General features: G+C 38.6%; 1 protein-coding gene across 2 annotated transcripts in view; it reads right to left on the bottom strand.

The window, feature by feature from the left end:
• TLK2 (tousled like kinase 2) overlaps positions 1–20,545 on the bottom strand; it is a 120,999-nt gene that overhangs the window by 70,730 nt on the left and 29,724 nt on the right. Inside the window, exons 3-6 of one of the 2 annotated variants that reach the window (XM_055337354.1) lie at positions 2,951–3,022; positions 2,673–2,742; positions 1,630–1,673; positions 807–902 (exon numbers count right to left, since the gene is read on the bottom strand). In XM_055337354.1, coding sequence (XP_055193329.1) covers positions 807–902; positions 1,630–1,673; positions 2,673–2,742; positions 2,951–3,022 — 282 coding nt within the window. The remainder of the gene's footprint in view (positions 1–806; positions 903–1,629; positions 1,674–2,672; positions 2,743–2,950; positions 3,023–20,545) is intronic. The other variant, XM_055337358.1, reaches the window with a different exon arrangement.

The following is a 20,545-nucleotide window of genomic DNA, read 5'->3' as shown; positions in this document are numbered from 1 at the left end:
TTGCCATCTTGGCACCAGTGACACCTGGAGCAGGTAACTCTTTATTGTGGGGCCTGTTGTATAAGATGTTTGCCAGCATCTCTGGCCTCTGCCTACTAGATGCCCAGAGCTCCCTCCTCCCATCCTCTAGTTGTGATAAAAAATTACTCCAACATTGCTTCATGTCCCCTAAGAAGTAAAATTACCCCCCAGTTGAGAACCACTAACTTGGCTAAAAAGTTTTTTTAAGACCTTCAATTCTCACTTAAAGGAAGGGAACAGGGCTGCCTGCCAGGCTCAGCCGGTAGAGCCTACAACTCTTGATCTCAGGGTTCTGAGTTCAAGCCCCACACTGAGTGTAGAGATTATTTTTTAAAATCATAAAAGAAAAAAAAAGGAAGAAAGGAAACAAACTTATCTCAAATTTGTGTAACATTAGCTTCTCTACCACATCACTGAGAAAGCCTTGAAAATAAATCAAATGCCAGGAGCTGACCAAATTTTTTTTAAAAAACAGAATTCAGTTACAGGAATATATGAGCTTGGCAAGGATAAAAACCTAATATTTGAACTGGCAATTATTTCCTTGACAGGACACCGAGCTGTAAGCATAGAGGCAACTTATACTGCAAAATAGGGTTAGCTCTTGTAAAACATAAATTTACGGATACAGACTTGAATCTAAAGCGATTCACAGGTAATACTATGAATGTTTCTTCTTAATGTCTCATTCCCCTTGGGTAATTAATGGAAGAGAAACTGCTTGAGTGTTCCTGGGCTTCTTGTCTCCTACAACAGGTGTCAAATTTCTCCAGGTGAATGCTTACCGGTAAGGGATTGGATAAGGAATGTTGCGGTGAGGATCGTGCAACTGGTGGAACACTTCTGCCAGGGCTGGTTCCTGGCCCGCTTCCCCCAGCAAACTGGCCAACAGGGAAAAATGGATATGAATAATTCAAAACAGTACTATGCTTCAGATAAGGAGAGTAAAAGATTAACACACAAACAGGTCTTAATTATATGGCCCCTTTAATAAGTCAATACATTTTATGCTAAAGAAAAAATGCCATGTAAGTCAAAATTTGTTTTCAATCAGATTTTAAGAAGGAGCTCCAGCAGAAATGTACCAAGATATAAAGAAAACATGGCTAGAAAGCTGAAGGTACACATGGTTTTGAAAGGACATCAGAGAAGAATGTTTTCCCTTCTTGTCTCAAAATACCCGAAAGCAGAATACAGTGATATAGTGGATGTTAGTGTCTTCTTTAGGAACCACTAACGATGGGGCAACAAGCTCGCTACATGTCCCACTGAACTAAAGGGAAGAGGACAAAAGAAGAGTCCAAGTCACTCCATTTCAATCTTTGTAAGACCCAAAACCTAGTCTGGCCAAGAGAAAAATCACCTCATTTGTGAATTTTTATATCATCACAGACAAGACACATCATAAACAAATTTAAATTTAGGAAGTCAGCAGCAGTTTCCTCTTAATGGAGAGAGATGGGGCACCATCAGATTGATGAAGATAGTGAAGAAGGGGAGGAGAGCACAGTAAAGGCAAAATATTGCTTTCTAAAGCTTTAAATGAACGCAAGGATTTAGTTCTTTAAAAAATCACTATAGATTTTTTTTTCCAAAAATTTAACTTACCTCAAAGTAATCACTAATTTTATGTCCCCTAGGAGTGCCTTTCCCTGAAAATGAAACCAAAGTAAGTATAGTTTTTCCAATAACATATGTAAACCATCATTCACTAAATGTACTATGAATTCAATAACTGCATACGTTATCAATTCAAATGTTGGCTTTACTTTTAACAAATAAAAGCCAAATTACCTGTTTCATAAGAACAGAGTTTTCTCATCTAATAAAAAGACTTAATAAAACAGTGAAAAGAAGATTTTTTCTGAGCTTGCTCTCCTTTAAGATTTGCTAATCTTTCTTTTATAACATACTAACAAAACGTATGCCATAACTGTGAATCAAAATAAAATTAATTTATAGTCCATGCCCTCAATTAGGAGAAGAATTCAAAACAAACTCATCAGAACTAAAGAGTTTATTCTACACCACAAAAAACTGTGTGGCCATGTCACTTTGTGAAAATTTTCCCCTCAAAAGTAAAAAATGATTTGTAGATAAAAAAAGAAAAGAAAAATGTTAAAAAGACTAAGACTTCCATTCCTCAGAGGGGTAGGTGGACGAAACAAACCATTTATTCCCTCCTTCGTTACATATGGATATTTAGCATCATAATCCTCACATTTACAGAATGATCCCACTGGGTGCCAATGTTCAACTAGATAATTGCCACAGAAGAAGAGGAGGTAGAAAGCCATGTAAATAAAACTATTTCTGGTTATCCTTTACTAACAAATCACTGAGCTAATGCAAGACATGGTTAAAACGCCAATGTAACTTCTTTTCTGTATAATACGTGCTTAATCTGAAGAAAAACCTGTGAGAAGATCGTTAACTTACAACAGGGAAAACAAAAAGTCCCCAGAGAAATGACACTTTTGTCAGGTGTATATCAAATGGCAAGTTTATAATAAACAGCCTGCTATTCCCTTAAGGCACAAAAAATCTCCTTTGTTAGGAATCCCTGTATCTGAACTAATTATTTAGCGTGAGTTGGAAAATTCTAAGTACATAAGAATTTAGTATTTTTATTGGTGTGAAATTATTACTACCTTGGCTAGTTTCATATGGTTCAGCTTTTCTTTTCCGGTTTCGCTGGTCATTCTGTTTTTTCTCAGGAGTCTGTTAAACACCATATACATTACAATTAGCATTTTGTTAAATTTTTCACATTATGAAAATTTGAGAGTATGTACAAAATATCAAACTTATAAGGAGATATAAGGCACAGACAAGTGAATCAGTGTCCTGTAGTTATGCAGTGCTATCTTTCAACCCAGACTGAAAGTATGGAAACATGTAAAGTCTCACAATGAACATGGCCTCTTACCTCTACTTCTTTATCACTCAAGGACCCCACGCTGCACAAGCTCTGGTTGGAAGACTCACTGTTGAGTGGCCCCTGGAAAGGAAAAAAAATAAAATAAAAAAGGAATCAAAAGAAACTAATTTAAGATGACAGCAAAACTGAGGACGAAGCCTGCTGATTTTGATGTGTAAGTCAGGTCAAAGAAATCAAGAATTAACTATAACACCTACAAGCCAACTTGAAAAAAATCAAGTATACTAAGGTGCCCTCATGTTAAAATTCTCTAGGCTCAGTCACTTGACTGAGTGACTCTTGATCTTAGGGTTGTAAGCTAGAGCCCCTTGTTGGGTGTAAAGATTACTTTAGAATAAAAGAATAAAATATTAAAAAAAAAATCTCTAGCTACTATTATTTTCTTTTCCTTGACCAACTTGTAGTCATGTGCAAATTTTCCCTTCTAGAGTACCTCCACATGTATTGAATTCATGTTTTAAGGAAAATAAGCAGGGGAAATCAATTCTCTTGGCCTTCCGTATCATACAAGCATCATCTGAAAGTTGATATGTTAAGGAGTATGTTAGGAGGAGTGGTCAGGGACCATAAGGAAGGAAATCCTTTTCTGAGTCAAGCTTTAAGGAGGGATGACCACTAACTCAACAAAACAAAGTTACAAGAGACTGATTCCTAGCCTCACAGTACGAGGAGCTCTGCTGGCCCACTCCCCAGTGAAATTGGTGAAAATTATTTTAAAAAACAACCATTCAAAACCTCTAGAAATGGTCTCTGAGTGCAAACAGTAAATAAGAAAACTATTCAATAAAAATCTATGAAAATTCAGACTGAAAGGTCAAAGTCTGTGGTTTTGGAACCAGGATCACTCTCACTCCTACCCTCTCCCATCTCAGCAAGGTTCCAGTTCCTGCTGTGGTCAACCTCTTCCCCCAGCTAAGTCCAAGAGCCTTCTTCCTGCAAGGCAGGACTATCGCCAGCCCATGCTGCTGATACTAAATCCTAGGCAAGTACATCAAAAGCAAGGGCTCCCCATTTACAACCCCCACTTGTGGAACAGAGGCTAACACCTCAGGCATGGCACACTGAAAACAGTGAGGCCCCAAAAGCCCTTCTGCCCAGTTCATGAAATGGTGGGAGTTCCACACCAAGAGAAGCAAGTTGCTGCATGCACCTCACTCCCACCCTACTCCCATTGCCCAGCCCCAGCACTCAGCTCCCAGAACAAGGATGTCACTCAGAAAAGATTGCCATTGTCCCTGTCTCCAGCTCTAGAACCCTGACTCAGATATTTTGCCTCAGGAGAAAGGCAGGAACACATGCTAACAAATCTCTTCCCAAAAGACTTGACTTCATTCCCAAAATACCACAGACAAGCTTAACTCTGAAGGGTATTCTCAAGAATGGTGGAAGTCGTGGTAAAAGGCAACTGGAAGATCTGTGGAGGTAATAAACACACACAACTTAGACTGTAAGCCAGCTAGTTTGCAGAAGAGAACCCAAGAGTAAGACACAGGGGAGAAGTACTCCTGGGTTAAGAACAAATAGCAGACATTGACCTCAGAAACTCTCCGTTCCAGGGAGCCCCAATTTGATCTGATTAGTTTGTGGAGGAATTTAAGTCTCAGGGTATTGTTGAAAACAAAAGAGCAATCTGGACAATTAGTGGAGTTTAACAGCTGCATTGGTCAGGGAAAGAAAGCCCTACAAGTACCAGTCATCCCAAACCAACTTAAAGCTGTGACTCCCTAAAGCTACCCCCAGAGGCTTGATGCTGGAAGAATAGCAAGAAAGAGAAAATAATTCAGTCACTAAACAAAAAAAAACAAGCAAATAGCAATAACAAGTCCCAATACCGGGATGAAAAATCAGTACCCAGAGTTGGCATATCAACTAAAACGACTGGTTTCCAACAAAAAATCATGAGGCATACAAAGAAATAGAAAAGTATGACCCATATAACAGGGAGGAAACAAAGCAAGCAGGCAATAGAAACTGCCTATGAGAGTGACCATAGGCACTATGAGAGTGAGATGTTAAATTTAACAGAAAAGTTCAAAATAGCCATTATAAATGTTCACAGAGACAAAGGAAACCATAATTAAAGTAGTAAAGAAAGGTATGAATGACAATGTTGTATCAAATAGAGAGTACCAACAGAAACACAGAAATTATATATATTTTTAAAAAGGGAATTCTGGAGTTGAAAACTGTGGTAACTGAAATAAAAAATGCACTCAGTCATCTGGGCATCTGACTCTTGGTTTTTGGCTCAGGTTGTGATCTCAGGATCCTGACATCAAGCCCCAAATAGGACTCTTCGCTCAGTACTGAGTCTACTTGGGATTCTTTCTCCCTTTCCCTCTGCCCTTCCCACTTGTAGCTGGGCATGAGTGCGCTCGCTTGCTCTCTCAAACAAATAAGTCTTAAAAAAAAAAATGCAGAGGCTCAAGGGCAGAAATGAAGTGTCAAAAGAAATAATTAGCAAATCTGAAGATAGATCAATAGAAATTATGCAAGCTGAGAACAGAAGAGAAAATAGAAGAACAAACACAAACAGCTTCAGAGAAATGTGGGAAAGTGTTAAGTACATTACCATGCAAATAACTGGAGTACCAGAGAGAGAGAGGAGAGCAGGAAAGGAGCAGAAAAAAAATACTCAAAGAAATAATGGCTGAAAATTTCTCAAATTTATTGAAAAGCAATAACATACTCATCCAGGAAGCTTAATGAATTCTTAGAAGGATAAACACAAAGAGATTCACAAAGAGACGCATCATAGGAAAAATGCTCAAAGGCAAAGACAGGAGAAAATCTTGAAAGCAGAAATATAACACATCACTTACAAGGGAATCACAGTAACATTAACAGCTGACTTCTGAGCAAAAACAATTTAAAAATGGCAAAAGATCTGAACAGACATTTCTCCAAAAACTATATATAAATGGTCAATAAGCACATGAAAATAAGTTCAACATCATTAGGTAAGGGGGAAATACAAATCAGAACCGAAATGAGATCCCACTTTACTGATTATTCTTTCTAATCATCTATTAGTTTCTTCCTTTTGATTTAGTTGTTTAGATATAAAACCACAGCATTTGTAAATAAGTTTATATCTTCCTTTCCACAATATATATCTCATATGTTTCACATTTTACTGACTGAAATAATAAGCATAAAGAATATGGTTTTATTTTTCAAGGTAACTCCTCTAGTGCTTTACCATTAAAAGTTGTATTAAGACCTCAAACAGCCCAAAACAATCTTGTAAAAGAACAAAGTTGGAGGCCTTCCACTTCCTAATTTCAAAATTTACTACAAAGCTATAATAATCAAAGTTAGATGACACTGGCATAAAGACAGACATAGAGAAAAATGGAATAAAATTGAAAGCCCAGAAATAAACCCTTTCATATGTTTTTTTCCAATGTTTTCTTTTGATTTTTTTTCAGTTTTACGGAGATATAATTGATACACAACTATGCATAAGTTTAAGGTGTACTGCATAATGACTCGATATAAGATAATTTTCAAGACCATCCAATGATGAAAGGGCAGTCTTCTCAGCAAGTGGGTATTGGGAAAACTGTATATCCACATTCAAGAAAATGAAGTTGGACTCTTACCTTACTCCACATACAGAAATGAACTCAAAATTGAGAACCCCAGAAGTACAGGCATCAACAACAAAAAAATAGATATACCGGACTACATCAAAATTAAAAATCTCTGTGCATCAAAGAACATGATCAACAGAGTAATCATATTTGTAATGGGAGAAAATATTTGCAAAATCATATACCCTATGATAAGGGGTTAATATCCAGAATATACAAAGAATTCCTTCCTACAAATCAAAAAGAACACAACAAACAACCTAATTAAAAACTGGATAGGGGGTATCCTTGGGTGGCTCAGTGGTTTAGCGCCTGCCTTTGGCCCAGGGCGTGATCCTGGAGTCCCAGGATCGAGTCCCACGTCAGGCTCGCGGCATGGAGCCTGCTTCTCCCTCCTCCTGTGTCTCTGCCTCTCTCTCTCTCTCTCTCTCTCTCTCTCAAATCAATCAATCAATCAATCAATCTTAAAAAAACAACTGGATAGGGGCTAGCTCAGTTGGTAGAGCTTGTGACTCTTAAATCTCAGGATTGTGAGTTCAGCCCCACGTTGGGGATAGAGTTTACTTAGAAATTTTTTAAGAAGGGCAAAGGACCTGAACAAACATTTGCCCAAAGATACACAAAAAGGCCAATAAGCACACAAAGAGACTCAACATCACTAATCATTAGGGAAAACAAATCCAAACTACAATGAGGGATACCTGAGTGGCTCAGAGGTTGAGCATCATCTGCCTTCTGCTCAGGGCATGATGCCGGGATCTGGGATCGAGTCCCACATGAGGCTCCCTGCATGGAGCCTGCTTCTCTCTCTGCCGATGTCTCTGCCTCTCTCTCTCTCTCTCTCTCTCTCTCTCTCTCTCTCTGTCTCTCATGAATAAACAAATCTTAAAAAAACAGAAACAAACCTACACTTAAATACCATACCATCTTGTACCTATTAGGATGGCTATTATCCAAAAAAAAAAAGGAAAGTCATGAGTGCTGGCAAGGATGTGGCAAAACTGAACTTTTGTGCACTTATTAGAATGTAAAACAGTAAATTTTATATGTATTTTACCACAACTAAAAACTGTTTTTAAAAACTGTACTGGGGGGGGGGGGGGGGAAATCCCCTGGTTTGGCGCTTGCCTTTGGCCCAGGGCACGATCCTGGAGTCCCACGTTGGGCTCCCAGCATGGAGCCTGCTTCTCCCTCTGCCTGTGTCTCTGCCCCCACCATGTCTATCATGAATGAATGAATGAATGAATGAATGAATGAATGAATAAATAAATAAATAAATAAATAAATAAATAAATAAATAAATCTATCTTTAAAAAAAAAAAAACTGTACTGGGGGACACCTGGGTGGCTCAGTGGTTGAGGGTCTGCCTTCGGCTCAGAGTGTGATCCCAGTCTCAGGATCAAGTCCCACATCAGGCTCCCTGCATGGAGCCTGCTTCTCCCTCTGCCTATGTCTCTGCCTCTCTCTCTCTCTCTCTTTCTGTGTGACTATCATAAATAAATAAAAAAAATTAAAAAAAAAACTGTACTGGGGTACCTGCGTGGCTCAGTTGGTTAAGTGACTCTTGGTTTCAGCTCACTTGGTTCATGATCTCGAGGTCATGGGATTGAGCACAGGGGCCTGCATGAGATTTCTCTCTCTCTTTGCCCCTCCCCCAGCTCATGAACACATGCACGCATGTTCTTTCTCTCAAATAAATATTTTTTAAAAACTGTATTGTTTTTTAAATTAGAAAGTTGAGATGGCTACTGAGTTCATCCAAATACTTTTTAAAAAGCTATTACTTATTTGCCATTGTAATAATAATAATAGCCAACACTTATGTAGCACTTGCATGGGCTGAGCATTTTATATTAGCATATTTAATTATCACAACTGATAAAAACAGACCAACACAAATATGCCCAACTAGTTTTTGACAAAAGCACAAAAACAATTTGATAGACTTTTCAACAAATTGGTGCTGGAGCAATTAGACATACACACACACAAAAATGAACCTCAACTTAAACCTCATAACTTATTTAAAGAACTAACTCAACCGAGATCAAGGGACACCTGGTGGCTCAGTGGCTGAGTGTCTGCCTATGGCTCCCCGGAGTCCAGGATCGAGTCCTGCATTAGGCTTCCTGCATGGAGCCTGCTTCTCCCTCTGCCTCTGTCTCTGTCTCTCATGAATAAATAAATAAAATCTTTAAAAAAAATGAGATCAAGAACTTAAATAAATGTAGAGGCTCCTGAGTGGCTCAGTCCGTTAAGTGTCTGCCTTCAGCTCAGGTTATAATCTCAGGGTCCTGGGATCCAGCCATGCTTCTGGTTCCCTATCAGCAGGGAATAGGCTTCTCCCTCTCCCTCTCCCCTGGCTCGTGCTCTGTCTCTCTCAAATAAATAAATAAAATCTTAAAAAAAAAAAAAAGGACTTAAATGTAAAACAAAACCATAAAACGTTTAGGGGGAAAAATGGGGGAGAAAATCTTCACAACATAGGACTAGGAGAAGAGGTCTTAGACTTGACACCAAAAGCTTGATCTATAAAAGGAAAAATTAATAAATGGAACCTCCTCAACATTTAAAACTTTTACTCAGCAAAAGACCTTGTAGGACAAAGAGACAAATCACAGACTAAAATATTTCCTAACCACATATATCTGGCAAAGGGCTTAAAATTAGACTATATAAAACACTTAAAACAGTAATTTTTAATCCAATAGAAAACTGGCAAAAGACATGAACAGCTATTTCACTGACAAAGATACAAAGATGGGCTAATAAGCATGACAAAGATGTTCAACATCATTAGCCATTAGGGAAGTACAAATTCAAACTGCAACAAAATGTCCTTATACACCTATCAGAATACTAAAATAAAATACAGTGACAAATTTAAATGCTGGCCAAGTATATAGAAAAACTGAATCACTCATACATTGCTGGTGAGAATGTAAAAAGGTAGAGCCAATTTAGAAAATTGTTTGGCAGTTTCTTTAAAAACTAAAATTGTACGTAACACATATCATATCCCAAGAACTGTATACTACTGGACATTTGTTCCTGAGAAATAATGTTCACATACAAACCTGTACACAAATGTTCATAATTATTTTATTCATAATAGCCAAAACCTCGGGATGTCTGGGTGGCTCAGTGGTTCAGCATCTGCCTTTGGCTCAGGGCATGATCTTGGAGTTTGGGGATCAAATTCCATATAGGGCTCCCCGTGAGAAGCCTGCTTCTCCCTCTGCCTATGTCTCTGCCTCTGTGTTTCTCTCATGAATAAAAATTTTTTAAATAGCCAAAACCTCAAAATCTACTACGAACTTTATCAAAATCAACACCCAAAAAACAATCAGCTAAGAAATGGGCAGAAGGGGAGAAGATATTTGCAAATTATGTATCAGATAAAGGGTCAGTATCCAAACTCTATGAAGAACTTACAAAATCAACACCCATAACAGCCAAAAACTGGAAAGAAACCAGCCCTTTAATGGGTAAATGGTTAAACAAACTGTGGTATATCCACACCAAGGACTACTACTCAGCAATCAAAAGGAATGAACTATTTACACATGCAACAACTTGGATGGACTTCAAGGAAGCAATGCCAAGTAAAAAAAGCCAATCTCCAAAGAATATATACTAAATGATTCCATTTGTGTGTATATAAAAAACATATATATGTACTTCTCAAAATAATAAATTTACAAGGATGTAAACAGATTGATTAGTGGTTGTCAAGGGTTAGGATTTCAAAGAAGAGGAGGTAGGGATAGCTAAAAAGGAGTAGCAAGAGAGCCTTGTGGTGATGGAGCAGTTCTGCATCTTGATTGTGGTTATAAGAAGCTATACATGGGCACATGGGTGGCTTAGTTGGTTAAGCAGGCAACTCTTGATTTCAGCTCAGGTTGTGATCTCAGGGTCGTGAGATGGAGTACTGCATGAGTGAGAACAAGCCCTGCATCAGGGTCCACACTTAAGGGGGGTCTACTTGAAGATTTGTTCCCTCTGCCCTGCCCCCCACTCTCTAAAATAAATAACTCATAAAAAAAGAAGCTACACAAATAATAAAAGTAAACAGATGTGTACATTCACACACATAAATGGTGCATGTATACTGTGACATCTGAATGAGTTGTGTGGATTTTATCAGTGTTGATTTCCTAGTTTTAGTACTATAACTATGCAAAATGGTTACATTAGGGAGGGAAACTACGTGAAACCTCCATGCAAATCTTTTGCAATTCCCTTTAAATCTGTAATTATTTTGAAATAAAAATTTTTAAGTTTTTATGTATCATTTACTTGCTATAGTTAATCAATAATGATAAACGATACTTAGGTAAGAATTGCTACAGAGGCAAGGCATTCTATAATATTTAATCCTGGTAACAACCTGCTATGGGCTCAACTGTGTCCTCCTCAAATTTATGTTGAAGACCTAACCCCCAAGACATCAGAATGTATTTGGAGATAGGGCCTTTAAAAGAAGAAATTAGGGACTCCAGGGTGGCTCAGCAGTTAAGCGCCTGCCTTTATTTTTTTTTTTTTTTTTTTTTTTTAAATTTTATTTTTATTTTATGATAGTCACACAGAGAGAGAGAAAGAGGCAGAGACATAGGCAGAGGGAGAAGCAGGCTCCATGCACCGGGAGCCTGACATGGGATTCGATCCGGGGTCTCCAGAATCACGCCCTGGGCCAAAGGCAGGCGCCAAACCGCTGCGCCACCCAGGGATCCCAAGCGCCTGCCTTTAGCTCAGGGCGTGATCCTGGAGTTCTGGGATCGAGTCCCACATCAGGCTCCCTGCATGGAACCTGCTTCTCCCTCTGCCTGTGTCTGTCATGAATAAAGAAATAAAATCTTAAAAAAATAATAATAAATAGAAGAAGAAATTAAGTTAAAATGGGATTGTTAAAGTGGGCCCTAATCCAGTATGACTGATGTCCTTATGAAAAGGAAATGAGGACACAGACACCAGACATGCACACATACTGAGGAAACATCATATGAGGACACAGTGAGAAGGTGGCCATCTGTAAGCCAAGGAGAGAAAGCCTCAGAAAAAACTCCAACCCGGCTAACACCTTGATCTTGGACTTAACAGCCTCTGAACAGTGAAAAAATACATTTCTGTTCTTTAAACCACCCAGTCTGTTATGGCAGCCCTAGCACACTATGCACAGCTTAAGACAGCTGCTGTAATTACTCTCATTTATAGATGAAGAAATCGTAAGAAAACTTAGTAAACTAAACTCCCCAAGGTCACACAGCTGGTAAGCAGAGCCAGGATACAGACCTAAGCAGTGTGGCTTCAAAATATGTGCTACTAGCCTTTGAGCTATACTGACACTAGATATATTAATCAATTTTTAAAAAGATCTTATTTGGGAATCCCTGGGTGGCTCAGTTCTTTAACACCTGCCTTCAGCCCAGGGCATGATCCTGGAGACCCGGGATCAAGTGCCACAACAGGCTCCCTGCATGGAGCCTGCTTCTTCCTCTGCCTATGTCTCTGCCTCTGTCTCTCTCCTCTGTGTCCTTCATGAATAAATAAAATCTTTAAAAAAAATTAAAAAAAATAAAAGATCTTATTTATTTAGTCATGAGAGACCCAGAGAGAGAGGGAGAGACACAGGCAGAGGGAAAAGCAGACTCTATGCACAGAGCCCGATGTGGGACTCGATCCCAGGACCCAGGATCACGCCCTGGGCCCAAGGCAGGCGTTAAACCACTGAGCCACCCAGGGATCCCTATATTAATCAATTTTTAAGGTAACAGGGGATCCCTGGGTGGCTCAGCGGTTTAGCGCCTGCCTTGGGCCCAGGGCGCAATCCTGGAGTCCCAGGATAGAATCCCACGTCGGGCTCCCGGCATGGAGCCTGCTTCTCCCTCTGCCTGTCTCTGCCTCTCTGTGTATTCTCATGAATGAATAAATAAAATCTTTAGAAGAAAAAATAAATAGACATCTATATATTCACAAATGAAAGTAGGCTATATTTTTAATTCCTCATATTTGTCAGATTTTGCTATTGGAATTTATTATTTCTATGTTATTATTTAATATGAAAACTCCCTATTCTTTAAAAGATTAGGAGAAACCATGTAACTAGGGACTGGATTTTTGCTCTACTTCAAGGAATAGGAGAGGAAAAGATAATTTTATAATCTTGATCTTTACTTGGTTATAGGAATCTATCTTGATTTTTACATATTGTCAACATGAATTCCTACTTCCAGTGAAATCATCTATTTCACTGAGACTTTCATATTAATAGGATATAATGCATCCATTTCCAGTTTTTTCACTTTGTAAGTCCTCAGTTCTTTTGTTATCCCAATTTATCCCTCAATTTTTCCTGCTGTTTCCCAATTTTCCTTTTTTTTTTTTTTAAGATTTATTTATTCATGAAAGACACACAGAGAGAGGCAGAGACACAGGCAGAGGAAGGAGAAGCAGGCTCTATGCAGGAGCCCGATGTGGGACTCCATCCTGGAACTCTGGGATCACATCTTGAGCTGAAGGCAGATGCTCAACTGCTGAGCCACCCAGGCATCCGTGTTTCCCAATTTTCCAACTCTGGATTCTTAGTCGTCTGTTTTGCAGTATATTTATTTCTTCTTCTACTTTTATTATTTTGTTTGTTTTTTTTTTCTGAAACCTTAAACTGTAATAAATTCACACTCTTGTATATTAAGAACATCTTCATCCACCCAAGTTTAACAATTATATCATATTTTTCATATATTTTTAAGGAAAATAGTCTGTCACTTGTTATTTGATATACAATAGCTATTTAGAACACTTACTAATATCCAAGTCACTGGGGAGGGGAAACTGTCCCTTCAAAGAGTCATCTCAGGTTCAAATAGAAGCTAGAAAAAAATTTTTAACAATGTATGATAATAAGACTCCTTAGCAAAAGCCCCATTTTCCATGCCAACATTTAAACTATTTACCCTGTCTTTTTTTTTTTTTAAGATTTTATTTATTTATTCATGAGAGACACAGAAAGAGAGGGAAAGGCAGAGACACAGGCAGAGGGAGAAGCAGGCTCCATGCAGGTAGCCTAATGCGGAACTCGATCCTGGGACTCCAGGATCACGCACTGGGCTGAGGGCAGGCACTAAATTGCTGAGCCACCCAGGGATCCCTACCCTGTCTTTGTTTAATCATCTCTTCATAAGTAAAAAACAGACAAGTCGGGCAGCCCTGGTGGTGCAGCGGTTTGGTGCCGCCTGCAGCCTGGGGTGTGATCCTGGAGACCCCGGGATCGAGTCCCACATCGGGCTCCCTGCATGGAGCCTGCTTCTCCCTCTCCCTGTGTCTCTGCCTCTCTCTCTGGGTCTATGAATAAATAAATAAAATCTTTAAAAAAAAAAAAAACAGACAAGTCAATGGACGGTTTAAAAAATTGAAAAGCCAATTTTCTTGTTTTAAAAAGTATGATTTCTAAAACCAAATAAAAAATTTTCTAATATACTTAAAAATGTACTTTGGGGGGAGGGAGCTTTAAAAGAGTACTTTAGTCACAAGCCAAAGAAAACTTTGTGTAGGGATCCTTGGGTGGCTAAGCAGTTTAGCGCCTGCCTTCAGCCCAGGGTGTGATCCCAGGGTCCCGGGATCGAGTCCCACGTACGGCTCCTTGCATGGAGCCTGCTTCTCCCTCTGCCTCTCTCTCTGTGTCTCTCATGAATAAATAAATAAAATCTTAAAAAAAAAAGAAAAGAAAGAAAACTTTGTGTATAAGTTATAAACCTATGAAAATTGAGGTTAAAATACAAATGTTGACAACCAGACTTTAGCACATGAATAAAGCCCATATAAACTAAGAAAAACTTGTAGAAATAGGGGCCAAAGGTTAATCTTTTTCGCTCTAGTAGACTAAATTGGCATCTTAAAAGGAATTTAAGAATTGAGAACAGACAAAAGTTAAACTTGATTAAGTACAGAGGAACATAGCTGATGACAGGGTCAAACTACCTGAAGTAGTTAAGATACTCCATTAAAGGTTATACCCAATGGAAATTAAAACTAAGTGCCTCCCAAGGGGGACCCTCTTGCACTGTTGGTGGGAATGCAAACTGGTATAGCCTCTCTGGAAAACAGTATAGAGGTTCCTCAAAAAGTTAGAAATAGAACTACCCTACAATCTAGCAGTTGCACTCCTAGGTATTAACCCAAAGGATACAGAAATACAGATTTGAGAACACGCACCCCAATTTTTTAAAGATTTTTTTAAAAATTTATTCATTCATGAGAGAGACAGAGAGAGAAGCAGATACAGGCAGAGGGAGAAGCAGACTGACTCCCTGCATGGAGCCCGACGTGGGGCTCAATCCCAGGACCTGGAATGAACACCCTGAGCCAAAGGCAGATGCTCGATAGCTGAGCCACCCAGGTGCCCCTGCACCCCAGTGTTTATAGCAGGATTATCAACAACAGCCAAACTATGAAAAGAGCCCAAGTGTCCATCAACTGATGGATTAAAATGTGATCTGTGCGCACATACACAGACACGTATACATAGAGGAATACTATTCAGCCAGCAAAAAGAATGAAATCTTGCCATTTGCAACAACGTGGGTGGAACTAGAGTATATTATGCTAAATGAAATAAGTCAGTCAAAGAAAGACAAATACCATGATTTCACTCGTGTCGAATTTAAGAAACATAACAGATGAACACAGGGAAAGGGAAAGAAAATAAAATAAGATAAAAATAGAGAGGGAGGCAAACCATATGAGACTCATAACCACAGAGAACAAGCTGAGGATTACTGGAGGATGGTGGGTGGGTGGAGGGATGGGCTACGTGGATGATGGGCATTAAGGAGAGCACTTGCCGCAATAAGCACTAGGTGTTACATTTAAGGGATGAATGCTAAATTCTACTCCTGAAACCAATACTACACTATAACTAACTTGAATTTAAATAAAAACTTGGAAAAAAATAAAAAGCTAAAATAAAAACTAAGGGTCTCCATACTTTTTTTTTTTCATACTTTTTTTTAAACATTGGTAGCACCACCCTTTCATACCCTAGCAGAGTTAAGTCAGCATTTAGAACAGTCTGATTCCCAGAGATGCTGGGCACTGGCTAGTTGATCAGTGTTTACTAAAAGTGAAATAGATTGGAAATCTAATAAATTCTTTTTTCTTTTAAGAATGAATGAATGAATTTATTTGAGAGAGCATGTATGTGCAAGCAGGGGGGAGGGGCAGCAGGAAAGGGAGAGAGAATCTTAAGTAGGCTCCATGTCCAGGCAGAGCTTGACACAGGGCTCAGGCTCACAACTCTGAGATCATAACCTAAGTTGAAATCAAGAGTGGGGAGCTTAATCAACTGAGCTACCCAGGTGCCCCAAGGGAAATCTATTAAATTCTTACCTGATCTGTATAAGCAGAAGAGTCTAGGTCAAGGGAACAAAAGCTTAATTTCAATCATTAAAAACACAGGCAGTGGGGGGTGCCTGGTTGGCTCAGTCAGTTAAACATCTGCCTTTGACTCAGGTCATGATCCCAAGGTCCTGGGACCTAACCCTGCATCAGGCTCCCTGCTCAGTGGGGAGCCTACTTTTCCCTCTCCCTCTGCCCTCCACCTGCTTGTGCACTCCTCTCTTAAATAAATAAATAAATAAATAGATAGATAGATAGATAGATAGATAGATAGATAGATAAATAAATTTTTTAGAAAAAGAAACAAACAAGCACAGAGCCAGGGCCCCTTAGTCAATCCCAAGATTTGAGTCACTTTATAGACCCAGAATCAGTGAATGAAGCAGTCTTCTTGAGGAAGGATCCCACTATGCCACGAAAAATTTACACTGTTAATTTTTCTCTCCACAAGCTTTCCCCAAAAGGACTACCACTGTCTACCAAGGTGATTCTGCATGGGGTAAAATGAAATAATCAAAGATTTTTTGAGGATTACTAGACACTGGCTCTGAACAGACACTAATTCCAGAAGACCCAAAACATCACTGTGATCCACCAGTCAAAAGAGGGGCTTAGGGATGTCAGGGGATCAGTCGAATTTTAGCCCAGGTCCACCTAACAGTGGGACATGAACACTGATGTGGTTATTTCCCCAGCTGCAGAATGCATACTCAGAATAAACATACTCAGCAACTGGCAGAATCCCACTACTTCCGGAATGTTCCCAATTTAGCAGGGACCGCTATACTCTTAACTTACAGAACCATCTTCAGCAACGTTCTCAAGAAAAATTATTTTTAAAGAACAAAATCAATTTGATGTATTTAAAAAATGGCAGCACCATTTTAATGTATTTCAATACAATTTTTATAACTGTAAGCCAATGTAACTGAGGTAGCTCTTTTCTATGATAATCAATCTCGATTCCAGGTGAAGCTATCTAATCTAGAAAGCCAGGAAAAATATTCAATTCAATCAATTGGTTTAACTCTAATAATAACAGTAGCAAACATACTTTGGGTGGCATAGATATAATGAAGTTTATTTTTTACTTCATTTTTTTCCTTCCATTTGATTTTGACCAGAGTAGGGTAATTCTATTATGTATCTGAAACTAATATAGTGTTGTATGTCAATTACACATCTTAAAAAAAAAGCCTGGCAGCCCCGGTGGCGCAGCGGTTTAGCGCCGCCTGCAGCCCAGGGTGTGATCCTGGAGACCCGGGATCGAGTCCCACATCAGGCTCCTTGCATGAAGCCTGCTTCTCCCTCTGCCTGTGTCTCTGCCCCCCACCCTCTCTCTCTGTGTTTCTCATGAATAAATAAATAAATAAACCTTAAAAAAAAAAAAGCCTTAAGAGTACACTTACGATGAGCATGGAGTAATATACAGAACTACTGAATCACTATTTTGTACACCTGAATTTAATATCACACTGTATGTTAACTATATTGTGGATTAAAAAATTAAAAAGCCAAACCTCAAAAATAATAATAATAATAAATAATTAAAAAAAAAAAAAAAGCCCAGGGACGCCTGGGTGACTCAGCGGTTTAGCGCCTGCCTTCCGCCCAGGGGGCAATCCTGGAGTTCCAGGATCTAGTCCCACATCAGGCTCCCTGCAGGGAGCCTGCTTCTCCCTCTGCCTGTGCCTCTGCCTGTCTGTCTGTGTCTGTCATGAATAAATGAATAAAATCTTTTTAAAAATTAATTGTATTTTTCTAAAAAGCCCAACCTCCTCCCAAACAAAAAATCAGATTAACTGAAACTTATTTTTTTTTTGTTTTAGATTAACTGAAACTTAAAATGAATATACCAGGTCAAAACAACACCCTTCAACCAAAAAAAAAAAAAAAAAAAAGTGATTTTCAATGAATGATAATTGTGTTTTAGTAAGAAAACAAAAATATTACAGTACACTGTCAAGAAAATCCTTAATTAATAGTAATGATTTTTGTAATATTTTAGTCATGCCAAATCCTAACGATGTAATTTAATAAAACCCATTTCCAGACAACAAGCAAGCCCAACAATAAGAAAAACAAGAAATCCTTTAACTATCCTCTCTCCTGGAAACCTCCTCATAAAAGTCTACATTAATTCATTCAGGATCTGATGCATATAACAAAAAGAAAGAAAAACAGATAAAAACGTGTCAGCATGGATATGAAGACAGTTTATCCATCATGTACTGCTGGTAGGGATATAAAATGGTGCAGCCACACTAGAAAAGTCTGGCAGCTTCTAATTTGGTTAAACTAATGACTAAAAACAAGATCCTGGAGTCTTACATTAGCTCCAGCCCTTAACAGGGTATCTCTTAACCAGAAGATCCAGCAATTCTATGCCCAGGAATACGGCCAAGAGAAATGAAAACATATGTGCACCCAGAAATACACACATGAATATTCACAGCACCATTATTCATAATAGCCAAAAAATGGGGGAAAAAACCCAAATGTCCATCAAACTGAAGAATGAATAAAAATATGGCATACCCATACAGTGAAGTATTCTTTGGCAATGGAAAGAAATAAAGTGCTGATACATGCTATAACATGAATGAACCCTGAAAACAAGATGCTAAATCAAAGAAGCCACTTACAAAGGGCCACATATTGTATGATTCCATTTACATGAAATGTTCAGAATATGCAAATCTATAGAGACAAAAAAGTGGACTGGTGGTTGACTGAGGGGGATGGGGGTTGTGAGGGTGACATCTGAGGCATAAACGTTTCTCTTTGAGGTGATAAAATGTTCTAAAATTGATCATGATCATGGTTGCACAACTTTGTAAATACACCCAGCCACTGAATTGTATAAGTGACGAAGTGTGTGTGGTGTGTGAATCACGTTTCAATAAAGCTTTTAAAAGAAAAAAAAAAATCCAGCACAATTTTGCTCCATACAGAAAGCTACTTTCAACCATAGGAGGCACTGCAACCGTGGTGGACAGAGAAGACTATCAAACCTAATCCTGATCATCCATGGAAAGGATTAGGTTTTCTCCCTCTAATTTTCAATCCTTTATCTCACTTCTTATTTATTTATTTATTTATTTATTTATTTATTTATTTATTTATTTATTTATTTCAGAGAAAGAAGGCATGAGCAGACAGGGATAGGGGCAGGGGCAGACAGACTCTTCGAGCAGACTCCCCACTTGATCTAACAACTGTGAGATCACAACCTGAGCAGAAACCAAGAATCAGATTCTGAACCAACTGAGCCACCCGAGAGCACCTCATCTTTTAAGTAGGCTCCCTCCACGTCCGATGTGGGGCTTGAACTTATAACCCTGAGATCAAGAGTTCCATGCTCCACTGGCTGAGCCAGCCAGGCACCCCTCATATTACTTTACATAAGAGATAAAACACTGTCCTAACAGATGTGTTTATAGGATGACTGTTTAAAGAACATGTAGCCACATCTAAATGGTAGATCTCAAAATCACCTGTTGAATAAAAAATAAACAAGTTGTTGGGCAGCCCAGGTGGCTCAGCGGTTTAGCGCCGCCTTCAGCCCAGAGTATGATTCTGGAGACCCAGGATCGAGTCCCACGTCAGGCTCCTTGCACGGAGCCTGCTTATCCCTCTGCCTGTGTTTCTGCCTCTCTGTGTCTCTCATGAATAAATAAATAAAATATTTTTTAAAAATAAATAAATAAACAAGTCGCAAAACAAGAGTATAATTTAATTTCTGTAAAAATTACACATAAAAATCAGTAAGGTGTTTTCTATGCATAAATATGCATGCAAGTGGATAAGTACAGTATTTAAAAATATAGATATATCTCAAACTTCTCAGAGCTATTACTGTTCTCATTATTATTTTTTTTTAATTTTTATTTATTATTTATGATAGTCACACAGAGAGAGAGAGAGAGAGGCAGAGACACAGGCAGAGGGAGAAGCAGGCTCCATGCACCGGGAGCCCGACGTGGGACTCGATCCTGGGTCTCCAGGATTGCGCCCTGGGCCAAAGGCAGGCGCCAAACCGCTGCGCCACCCAGGGATCCCTACTGTTCTCATTATTATAAAAGTATGTATGCATTCCTTATATAACTAAAAATTAATCATTAAAAAAGTCAAAATGTAAAGGAAAGGAGCATGATTTCAACATATGTAGAAGCAACAGTCATGTGGACTGTGTATTTCATTATAAAGTTTGCGGTTTAGCCTCAGTTTTTCTCCTTTATGCTATGAAACACCTTCACAGATTAAAAACTACACGTTCAATATTTACAGATAGAAAAGAGAAGTTCTATGGAAGTTTCACAGTTAAGACAAGACAGAAGAAAGTCTTAAGAACAAAAATATAAACATCACTTAAATATAAAGATCACTATAATCCAGATTTCAAATATCCAAAAAATATGTAACCCTGAAGAAAGTTTGATGATCAGTATGTTTAAGCTCCTGGCTTTTACTGTTTTGAAGAGATCATCAATCTGTAAGAAACAAACCTAATGCCATCTCCTACAGGAAACTATAACAAATTTCTATTGAGGAACACAATATATTGGCATACTGATTGTGACATAAACTTAA

The sequence above is a fragment of the Nyctereutes procyonoides genome, unplaced genomic scaffold, assembly GCF_905146905.1.
Source record: "Nyctereutes procyonoides isolate TBG_1078 unplaced genomic scaffold, NYPRO_anot_genome, whole genome shotgun sequence".
NCBI classification, from domain to species: Eukaryota; Metazoa; Chordata; class Mammalia; order Carnivora; family Canidae; genus Nyctereutes; species Nyctereutes procyonoides.
This window is presented reverse-complemented; position numbering and strand designations above follow the sequence as displayed.